This window comes from Gossypium arboreum, chromosome 10 (genome assembly GCF_025698485.1).
Source record: "Gossypium arboreum isolate Shixiya-1 chromosome 10, ASM2569848v2, whole genome shotgun sequence".
NCBI classification, from domain to species: Eukaryota; Viridiplantae; Streptophyta; class Magnoliopsida; order Malvales; family Malvaceae; genus Gossypium; species Gossypium arboreum.
Window position 1 is genome coordinate 131,274,121 of NC_069079.1, and position 12,305 is coordinate 131,286,425.

Below are 12,305 nucleotides of genomic sequence, written 5' to 3' on the forward strand. Positions count from 1 at the left end.
AGTGACATTAATATTCCTGACAATCGAGCTAGGAATAAATCCTAATTGAAGAATCTAGATTTATTTGCATGTAGAAAAATAATAGAGATTCATATAAATAAAATGATAACATTTAAGAATTTTTAAAAAAATGTTCGAACTGAGCAGATCGAGTTGATTTGAATTTTTTTTAATTTGAGCTTTATTAAACAAATTTGTTTAGATTAGGTATAAACCCATTTTTCATCTAAAAATTTTAATTTTATTAAACTAATAATATTTTTAGATTAAAATAAATGTAGATTCAATCTCAAGTGACAAAAAAATTATATTTACGTAATTTTCTATTCAAAACTATATATTGGGAAGAGATCTATTTATATCAATGTAAAATTACATAATTTTTGTGTATTTAATATTTTAATAAGTCAACCATCATATTTAATGTTTCGTCTATGTAGATCATACATGTCAAATTTTGAGTAAAATAAAATGTTTAACAATTTGTTTTATATAATAAAAAAATTCATCCATTAAATATAAAATAACAAGGACAATTTTTTGGATTAATGTGATTGAAATATTAGATTAAATATCAATAAATGGTTGGAAGAAGTGGCAATAAACTGCTTCCCCAAGTATTTGGGCTGAGCTAAAATCTCGAAGTCATCATTATTGTGAGGGGTTTACTTGAAATTATCACGTCAACCCAAATATGATTAAGTTTAGACCATAAAGCGAATGAGAACACTTAATTCTATACCAAAAATAAAATAAAATTACTTTGATTTTACACTTATACTGTGACTATCTCCATATGTATATGTATGTATGGGGAGGGATATACTTATACCGATATAAAATGTAAAACTAAAGTAGCTTTACATCATGTCCCGTTCATGTGGCAGAAAAGACAAAGTATTATTTTCTCTTATATGTATTGTTTTTATTTTTTTAGAACCAGATCAATGGTCAAACTGGTCAGGCCATCAATTCTTAGTTTGATCAATTCATCCTGTTTGATCAATAAAATATTAAAAATAATAGAGAAAGTTAGTTCAATCGTTTTTTAGCTAGGTTCAACTGGTTTTGTATCAGTTCGCATGTCAATCAGTTCAATATCAATCTTATGACCAGTAGTCAGCTGATTCACACTTCAATCGGATTGGCCAGTTTAATTCTAAAAACATTGGTTTTGATCGATGAAATAACTTTTTCGGTCTCGTCAAGTTGAGCAGGCAGGTGATGTAGTTCAAAAACATAATTAATCGTCATTATCTCGACCTCAAGAGGGCGAATTTCGAGCAATGTTGATATTTTCATCCATTATAAAAGAAGAAGAAAGTGAGAAAAAAAAAGAGAGGGAATAGAAATAAAAAAATTAAAGAGAAATAATGTAAGAGGAAAAATATTTTTAAAGTTTATATGAAATGACATATTATTATCGGCTGAATTTTTTTTAACGAATATAATTTTTTTGTATAAAATAGGTATAATATAAAAATAGTTTAGATACCATTTGAGATCAAAAGATATTTAGGTACCAAAATGGAAGAAAATGCATAGTTTATATACCAATTACGGTTTAAGCCTTTATTTTTTAAAAAATTAGATTTATTAGTTTGACTAAAGGAGGTACCAACTTGAGAAAAAAAAAATAGTTTAGGTGCCATGATGGGGAAGATGGTATATTTGTGAGCTAATCCAAATTTTTTTATATAGATTTTCATGATACAATTTGTGGTTGAACATGTTAGGTTATCAGTTCCTGGTTCAACTAGTTCGATCAATTTGATCATTGGATCAACAATAAATAAAAATTTATAAAAGTCTAAAAAATTAAAAATATTAAACTAGTTCGACACGCTCAATAATCGATTTTTATTAATTCCAAGTAGTTTTTGAATCAATTAGTTTAACCCATTTATTTTAATTATTGTATCGATCAATTTTCGTATATCCTGATTCCATCTTGTTTTAGCGAAAAATTATATTACCTAAAAAGAAGGGTAAACTATCAAAACAATCACTTTTGTTTGCCTCAGGTTACATTTTAATCACTTATGTTTGAAATGTTATGTTTTAGTCACTTACGTTATCGTGTTATAACATTTTAGTCATTGAACCGTTAATTGTTGTTAACGGTGTAATGATATGCTGAAATGGCACATTAAATCATCATTTCAAACGAAAATTTTAGGTTAAATTCTACAATTGGTCCTTATCATCTTCCTTTTTTCATTTTGAGCAAATTTTTTTCTTTTATATTCTTTTAACTTTCATTTTTCTTTCTTTATGTTCCATTCTCTTCTGCTTCTCTCTCTGTTTTTGTCCTTTCTTCATTTCTTTTAACATAGTTTTTCTATATTTTCAATTTGTTAACACTAGTCCACAAGCTCGCCTCACTCAAAAAAATTAAATTATTTTTTAAAAAATAAAAGTATAAGGACTAGTTTTGACAAATGAAAAACATAAAAAAACTATGTTAAAAGAAATGGAAAATGGACAAAATCAGAGAGAGAGAAATAGAAGAGAAAGGAAAATAAAGAAAAAATAAGTTAAAAGAACATAAAAGAAAAAATATGGGACCGATTGTATAAATTAATCAAAAATTTTGTTTGAAATGATATGTTAATATGCTACATCAGCTTAATTACTGTTACACAGTTAATAACAATTAATGGTTCAATGACTAAAATATTACAACGCGATAATATAAATAATTAAAATATAACATTTCAAGCATAATAACTAAAATATATCCTAAGATAAACAAAAGTGACGTTTATCTCGAAAAGAAAACACAACTTTATTTTATTCCACACTTTTTTTTCTTCTAAGTACTTGTCTTCTTTACAAGTAAACTGTAAAAAACCTACAAGTAAGAAAGTATAAAAACAAAGTTTCAGACAAAATCCCCCCAACTCCCCCAACTGTCCTATATTAACTACCAAACATGCTTCAACTTTAGTCTCCCCACTTCTATAAAAACACCTTCAGAAAACCTTCTCTTTCAATTCCCCCCTTTCAAAAATTCAATTCAATGGCTTCATCTCAAAACAACCATCTTTTCCACTGGAACTACGCCGAGCTCGGTGACCATGGCTTCCAAATCCGTGGCCGAACCCTCTTCTTCACTGTCCTCTTCATCATCATCATCGTTATTTCCGTCCTTATCTTCTTTTTCACCCGATGGGTATGTAGTTTCTATCGAGACGCGCCGTCTCCAACCTCTCACTCGCCGCCTCCGCCACCGAATCGTGGTCTAGACGTTGCTGCCATTAATTCTTTGCCGGTAACTATGTTCACGGACGGTGAAGCGCTTGGGAGTGAGTGTTGTATCTGTCTTGGTGTGTTCGAAGATGGTGAGAAGGTTAAGGTTTTGCCGGTTTGCAAACATACGTATCATCCACAGTGTGTTGATAGGTGGCTCAGTGCTGAATCGAGTTGTCCGCTTTGTAGAAGTTCAGTCCGAGTTGACTCAGATCAGCTTCAAATTGTAATTCAATAACAAGGATGACGACGACAACAACAACAGCAACCAAAATTAACAAAAAAATGTTTTTAATATTTAAAAAATATTTTTTTGTTTAAATTATATTTTGCAAATGAGTGCTTCGAAAAAGGTTTGCAAAGTGCTCGATGAATTTACTCAATGAATTTTTTTTTTTTTTTAAGAAATAAACAAATATGTTAATTTGTTGAGTGAAGAAATGAAATTCATGGGTTTTTCTCCTCTTAAATCCTTCTTTACCATTTGAATGCCATTTTCTTTTATGGATTGGGCTTGAAAATGTTGTTCGAAGGAGAAATAAAAGGCTCGAAGAGTTGAGGTTATATAAAAGATACAATATTTAAAATTATTTATAATACATCCTAACTCTTAAATAAGAAAATAAACACGTTTTAATACACTTAAATTTACGTTCTTTTATATTAAAAATAATGCCAATACAAATCGAGTTAAGACTCAATCAATATACTATCAGATTTTTAAGCCTAAAAAGAATGTAGATAGAAAATGGATTCTTTGATGCATGCTCATTGCCTACATGAGTGATCGTGTTGCGGTCTTAATATGCCTAGTGACTTGTTTTTCGATCCTAGGATGATTTATGCTAAGGTTTTTTCTTATAAGTAGTCAATTATTGATAATTTATTATAATGCCAGTTGATTTAATTTGTACTCAACAATTGATCGTAACGAGTTTTTCGATTTTTGTTTATTTTAGTTTTCTTTGAATTGTAACCTTATTTATATTTTGGTATAATATCTTTAAATTAAAGTTGGTAATTAATTAAGGTGAGCAAAAATTAGATTGAAGGTAGCTAAGCTAATATATTTTGTGCCACTAATTAGCATCTGTTTAGAAATGCTCCTTAAACTTAAAAATGAACTATGATATATATGTCCAATTTTCCGAACCAAATTTCTAAGGACTCATATTCAAGGGCGAAGGAAAGGGATTGGCAAGAAATTGTTGCTTTAGACTTTTAAAATTCATAAAACATTAAGTTAATATATAGTAAAATTATAATTTAACCCTTCTAAAAATATTAAAATTTTAATTTAATCTTTTTAAAAATCATAAAGATATAAATCAATATATAAATGAATTACATTTTAACTTTCATAATATATATCTAACTTAATGTCAAACCCTAAAAACATATTCTAATTTCGGCCCTAATACCAGTGAATTAAACATACATCAAGAAGTTGATGGATTGTCCCATTAATTATTGATATTAAAAATTAAAACAAGACATTAAAAACAACCAAATATTATGGTTGGTAGTTCAGACATTAAAGTGAATTATCACTTGTGATGTTGGTTTTATAACAATATTTTGTTGTGTGTGGGGTTTAGTAATCAATATTTATATTTTTAAATTTAAATCAAATCCTCAAACTTTTAAAAATAATAAAATAATTTTTTAACGAAACATTAAAGGGTTTTAGAAACTTGCACGACAGTCTATCTTATATGTTATGTTAATAAATAATTAAAATTTTAACTCTTTTGATCCTTATTAAAAGATTAATTTTTAAAAATTAAAGATTAAATTTAATATTATATATATATATATATATATTTTTTTTTTTCATTTTCGATCGAAATGTCTCATCAAAAATTAGTTCATGAAGTACCCAACAAAAGAGGGAGACTACTTTAAGTAGGAGTGCGGTGGAATTATGATTTGGCACTCTTTAAAAAAATCAACTTTTTGAATCTTTGTTTTAGTAAAGTGGTCAAAGCTTTGCCTTTAATCACACAAATCAAATAAAAATATATATTATGAAAACGACTACCATACTACATAAATCACTACCACTTTACTACACACACATTTATATCATATTTTAACACTTAACCATTAAGCAATCCTTGAACCAAAAAGAGAAAAAAATAAAACACATTAAGCTATACTTTTTAATACACGTGGAAAAAATCTTTTTGATTCAAAAAAGAAAACTTTTTTTTTTGTCCGAGACTTTCAAGTATCTACTAGGCATGATAAATGACAACACAATATTTTTTCAATTTCAATTCGATATTCAAATAAACAATATAAATTTCAGATAATGGATTTTCGAATTATCTATATGCATCCATTCTAGATTTGCAATGAATATCAAATACAAATTTTATCCAAATCTGAAAGATGTAAATTAAATATTCGAAATTTACAATCTGAATTGGCATCATTGTTGCCTAATAGTCATATTAAACTCTAAGCAAAGATCTCCCATAGCTATTTTCTACATCCATAAAAACTCGACTATGATACTTCGTTTAAAAGATATTGAATTTCTTATTGTCCGACCCACCAAGTGTTAATAAAAAGTAGACATAGAGAGAGAGAGAGCGCGCGTTAGGGTTGGTATCTTATTCCATGTTTTAATTTCACTAGTAAAATTAAGAATTCGATTCTTATGTTATTTCTTTTTTTTTTTTGAATAATTACATTAGTCGTTTTCAAATTATGGTTCAAATTTTAACCTAATCTCAAAATACTCTAATTGAGTCCTCAAAATATTAATATTATATTAATTATGTTCGTTCTACCATCTCGAGCCATTAGCTTTAAGATTGAATGTTAGCTTGGATCAAATGTACAATATATATAAAAAAAAATGTGGAATGTACAATATATATATACAAAAAATATGGATAAGGTTTTAAACATTTGAACTTGCATTTTTTGTTAAATCACGTCAAAATGGATGAAAAAATTAATGTTTTTTAACTTTGTTGATGTCGTAACCATTTTTTGAAAAAAAACGGGAATCGACTTGGATTTTTGAAAATGAAAACAAAAAAACGGGAGTCGCCACCAATCCTTTATTATGAGGTGTGATCGGGTCACCTTAAATTAATCATTTTAATAAAAGTTAAGATTTACTAAAACGATAACTTTTTGGTCTCTAAAATCGAAAATGAGTTCGAGTTCGGTTACGTCACGAGGAAGGGTTAGCACCCTCGACACGCCCAAAAATTGGTACCTAACGATTAATTAGTGTCTTAGTGTCAAAAATTTGAAAACTTGAAAGAATTTAAAATACGATCTCTCTTTGCATTAATACTATTTAAAAATGATTGAATAAGTTAAAATGGATGTTAAAGACTTCCTCATCTCGAAGTAATAAAACGCCATGCCCAGTAAGTTAGGACACGACACCTCGAACTTTGAGGATGAGCTTGCCTTTACTTAAAATTAATGTATTTTGACCTCTTTCAAAAGGATATTCGGTTAGTTAGAATGAACAAAGGAAGTCGAAACCCAGTAAGTTAGGGCACGTTTCCTCGAGTTTTCAAACTCCGAACATTGCCTTTATTTGTAAAAACTCTTATTTCGAGGTGTCAAGATGTTATACCCGGTAATACCACACTTCGTATCCCCGTAACTAAGTATTTTTAAAGACTCGTATTGTGATTTAAAAAGAATATTCCGTTGTTTAGGTTAAATGAGAAAAGTCGAAACCCAGTAAGTTAGGGCACGATTGTCTCGAATTACCAAAATACGGAACATCACTTTTATGAAAGAATTATTTTAAGGTATCGAAAAGAACATGATAGGATTTTATAGTAAAATGTGAGAGCAAATTACGGTATAAACACATGTAATGATATAATGATAATGTCAAAACAATAATATGCATGGTTATAAAAGATGAAACAAATAACGAGGTTAGGTATTATATGAATGTAAACACATGGGTTGAAAATGAAATAATCAAACGCGTAAGCAAATAAATAAATAAATAAAATATAGAAGAAAAAAATGACAATGATAACGATAGTAACGATATAAAAGTATATACATATGTGGGATAAGGTACGTATATAATAATAGAAGTAATAAGAAAAATAAAAGAAATATAAAAGAAATACATACCTACATAATAATAGTATAATATTAAAAGATACGTACGCATAGTATATAAGAAAAAATTGTATAGGTAATATTATGTAGCATATACATATTAGTAATAATAGTAATGGTAATAATAATAATAATAACATTACATAAATATATATTGAAAATAGATATATATAATAATAGTTAAAAGCATACGTAGCATATACATGATATACGAAATGAAATATACACGTAATACATATTAAAACATATACACGATATAGTATTAATTTACATGGGCATAATATGAAATATAATATATGAATATCTATTAAAAGTATGTATATATGATACAAATGTATTAACAAAATAATAATATCAAGATTAATAACAAAAATAATATATAAATGTATACGTGTATATATTAAAGATATATAATAAGTATTGATAATATAGAAGTAAAAATAAAATATAACAAAATATACATAATAGAATATTTGTATACATAAAACATATATTAAGGATAATAATGAAACAACTATATGAATATATAAAATATATGTAAGTATTAATTAAAACTACAAATGTCTAAATAATAGTAAAATATGCTAATGATGATAATACAAAAATAGTAAAATATAATAATGAATGATATTTAAATAATGCGGAGTGAAAAATAATAGAAACCGTATTAAGTCTAAAAAAGGGACTAATTTGAAACAAATTTTAAATTGTGGGGCCGATTTTTAAAATTAATAAAGGGGAAAGGGACTGATTCGAGTGCGCGAGCGAGTAGGAGGGGTCTAAGGAGCAAATAATCCCATTTTACCAAACGACGTCGTTCGGCTATTTCTCCTTCATACAGTCAGGGGATTAAATTAAAACAGAATTAAAATTACGGGACCAAATTTAAAAACGTGAAAAGACCTGATTAAAACCAGTGAAATTGCGGAGGGACTGCATGCGCAAATGTCCCAAATGTCAAAAACACGCGGACCTTCTGTGGAGCAAGCCGGGTTTCGGGTCGGGGTAGCTAGACGACGTCGTTTTGGGCTTGTGGGTGCCGACCAAAACGACACCATTTTATACCATCTATATAAGCCACAATTTTGTCTTTGAAATCATTTTTTACTGTTGATTTCTAAAAAACTAAGCCTTTTCCTTTGTTTTCTCTGCAGGTTTGAGCACGGTCGGCCTTCCCATGACCTACCACTGCCCTCCGTCACGTCACCTAAGGCGTCGGTGGTGGAGTCTCAAAAATGGTATTTTTTTATTTTTTTGTATATTTTTTATATATCTTAGATAAGTATGTATATATTAATACTTGTCAAAATTCAAAAAGAAAAGAAAAAAACAAAATAAAATAAAACAAAAATGCGAAAACAGTAAAACTATCACCTTAGATTTCAAACTTGGCTCCTGTCTTTGAACTGTTTTTATTTGCTAGAGTTTTAGCTTTTTGTATTTTAAAAATCTAAGGCTGTTTTTTTCATTACCAAAAGGCCGACCTTTTTACAAGATTTTGACTCGGCTTTTATAGCCATTGTACAACCCTTTTTTTATTATTTGTTGTCCTTTCTCTGCAGAAAAATGGGCGGTGGAGCAGAGGCCATTTGTGATGTCGACGTGACTGGGGCGGTGGGAGTCAGAGGCAGTGGAGGCAAGTGGTTTAGGGTTTCAAATTCTGAAACCCTAAACTTGGGGCTAGTTGGGTTTGGGCCTCTGTTATTTGTTTTGGGTAGGTTATTGTTTTGGGCTAAGTTTAGGTATTGGGCCCGGGCAAAATGGGTTTGTACAGTTGACATAGCATAAATGTATATTGCCATATAGTTTTAATAATTTTTTTATTTTTAAAAAATAGTTTTTAATTATTTGCGATTCATATGGCAATTCATGTGTATGTAACGTCATATAGGTTAAGAAACGTTAACTTTTCCATTCATTTTGAGGTGATTTAACAAAAAAAAAAGTTTAGAGGCTAAAAAGGCAAAAAGAACTAAATATAGGGCTAAAATGATTTTATTTTATAAAGTTGGAGAGCCAAATAAATCATTATGTCTTAAAAAATAGTCCTAAATTTTAATGACGCGAGTTTTTTTTTTAAACATGTCAAATCTAAATTATTTTTCTTTTATTAAATTTAATTTGTTAATACAATAGGTTTATATGTGTTTAAATTTGATCTATGCATTTTAAATATTCTCGCGTTATCGAGCTTTGATTTAACACTCGTGTTAGATTGATGGAAGGAACTAATTTAAAATTTAGGCCAAATAAGGCTTTACATGAAATTAACCTTTAAATAAATAATACCTAATATAATACCAAAAATTAAAAGAATGTCATAATTCATTTTTGGAAGAATGATCAATTTAGTCTTCAACGATATATTTTTATTGTCTTGGCCCTTATCATTTTTTGAGTAAGATTTGGTTATTAACATTTCAAAAATAGTAAAATAGATTCTCTTTAATAAAAATGCTGACTAAAACATTACTTTTTTTTTACGATTCTGGTGTGGCAACTCGCGTGGCAATCCATGTGTACTTTGTGTTGGCATGACGATATTTATCTTATATGTTATATCAACAAATAATTTAAATAGGTAAAACTTTTCAAGAAATAAAAAATAGGTAAAAATATCTCTCTAGTCCCTTTAAAATTTCGAGAAATAACATTTTTTTGTCAAATGTGCATAATTTTGTTTGGAATAATAACAAATTTAGCTATTGTAATTTACAAATTCTATCAACTTGGTCATGATTTAACATTTTTTTTCCTAAACATGTTTTTATAAATGTGTATATGTTAAGACTAAATTTGTTATTATACCAATCAAAATTATATATAGTTGATGAAAGATACTAGCGTCATGATTAATTGTCCTTGATTGCTCGCTTTCAAAATTAAAATGGATTAAACTAATTCGATTTTGAGAGGGACTAATCTGCGCAAATTCAAAATTGATAAGATTTGGAGAGGTCTTTTTACCTAAAAATTATAAATGGTTCATAAAAGTAAAAAAATAACAAAACATGAAATACATGTAGATTGCCTTAAGGGCCATCATGTTTTAGCTAGTATTTTTGTTAAAAAAATCAATTCGACTCATTTTTTAAAAGTTCATAAAATTTTTTCTCTTTCTAAAAGGTCGAGAACTAAATTTAATTTTAAAAAAAAAGGAGAGAATAAGAGCTAAATTGACAAAAAAAAAATATAAACATTAAGGGGTAAATTTATTATTATACTTTTTTTTAAATGAAATTGGGCCAAAATGGGCCTAAGTTAGCTTCACCTAATATATATATATAATAACATTACTAAGGCCTTTCCAACTGGTTGAAGGCCTTTCGGCTTTAGGGTTTTACTCTTCTATATATAAACCTAAACGCCAGCTTTTCCTTCATTTCGCCGCTGACCCTATTGAACAACAAAAAACCAAAGGTTAACCATGAGAGCTAAGGTAAAAAAAGAAACCATTACCATTGTTTTATTTTATTTTAACTTTTTAATTTAGATATTGATATGGGTTTATTATTTTTGTTTCATTTCAGTGGAAGAAGAAGCGTATGAGAAGGTTGAAGAGGAAGAGGAGAAAGATGAGGCAAAGATCTAAGTAGTACAGTCTTTGTTGTTCTTCATGGATAGTTATTTGATGGGTACTTTTTTTTTTGAAGGATTTAAAGCTGTTGTTTTCATTTTCATGGCTTAGGGTTTTTGTTCTTGTATTTTTGTTGAACCATTTTCATCTACTTGATAAATGTTATTGAGTTTTTAAGGATTGAAATGATTTGAATTGGAAAATGAGATTGTTTCTTGCTATCTTTGTGGAATAATTAGCACAAAATATTTTAGGATATTGAAATGTGTAGAACTGTTGAACTGGATGGGTTTCACTTAGGGTCGGGTAAATTTCGGATTCGGGACATTTCGGGTTTTTGGTCGGTTTGGTTTGCATTAGAGTTCTGGGTTTTCGGGTTTATGACTTATTTAGGGTTAAACTACTAGGGTTTTCTCCGTTGGGTCAGTATCACTTTTTGCTATTTAGGGTTCTTTGTTTTAGGTTTGGGTCGAGTTCAAGTTGTGAGTTCTTTGTTGTCAAATAGAGTTGGGTCTTGGGTTAGGAGTGGTTTGGGTCCATTTCGAGTTTGAGTTTGCATAGATTCAAGTTGTGAGTTCCTTGTGATCAGATAGAGTTGGATCGAAATTTTGTTAGGATTGATTAAATTTGATTTGTGTTTAGGTTGTTGGGGTTGTGTTTTCATGTTCGGATATCATTGAAAGGTTTTGAAATTTTTTATCAATGCATATTGTTCTATGCTCAAGTGTATTGCAATCTTTGTGTAATAATTAGCCAAGTATTTTAGGATGTGAAATATGTAGAACGATGGAATTGGACTGTTCCACTTAGTGTTGTGTCGTTTTCGGATTCGGGTTTTAGTCAGGTCATACATTTCGGGTTTTGGATCCCTTGATCAGTATTGTGTCTTAAGTTTTTTGAGTTTAGGATTATTTAGGTTAGGTGATTAGGGTTTTTAGGATGTGTCATTGCAAGATCGTTTTAGATTCTTTGTTGTTTTAGGTTCGGGTCAATTTCGAGATTGATCTGTATTCAACAATGTTAAGCACGAATATTCGAGTCTGAAGTTTGAACATGAAAATTGCTTGAAATTATTGGAGCAATAAACCTAGCGAAGATGATGGCCTATTTATAATATTGAATTGGTAAAAATTAGACTTGCTTATGGATTGGGTCAATTGCCTATGCTTGAACGTCTTTTGTTGGCCTTAGTAGTTGATAATGGATAAATAGCTTTGATAATTATGGTACAAATAATGCATCTCTAATTTTATGAGTGTATCAAAGTCTATATAAAAATTTAAAACATGAAATGAATTTATCATATTTAAAACATCAAGTCAATTTTTGAATGCTTCACGTCACGACTAATTTATATCAA

At 28.7% G+C, this 12,305-nt stretch overlaps 1 protein-coding gene and 1 long non-coding RNA gene across 2 annotated transcripts; both read left to right on the forward strand.

The window, feature by feature from the left end:
* The first annotated feature begins 2,923 nt into the window (after positions 1–2,923).
* Positions 2,924–3,722, forward strand: LOC108466754 (RING-H2 finger protein ATL66-like). The gene has a single exon (XM_017767123.2). The coding sequence runs from the start codon at positions 3,023–3,025 to the stop codon at positions 3,488–3,490; it is 468 nt and encodes a 155-aa protein (XP_017622612.1). The 5' UTR covers positions 2,924–3,022; the 3' UTR covers positions 3,491–3,722.
* Positions 3,723–10,673: 6,951 nt separating this feature from the next.
* LOC108464727 (uncharacterized) lies at positions 10,674–11,148 on the forward strand. Its single transcript, XR_001868344.2, has 2 exons — positions 10,674–10,807; positions 10,899–11,148. It is a non-coding gene; the product is annotated as an uncharacterized LOC108464727 (long non-coding RNA).
* Positions 11,149–12,305: the final 1,157 nt, after the last annotated feature.

Excerpts from the sequence above, each read along its gene's own strand:
- LOC108466754 (XM_017767123.2), top strand. The coding sequence starts at position 3,023 with ATGGCTTCATCTCAAAACAACCATCTTTTCCACTGGAACTACGCCGAG.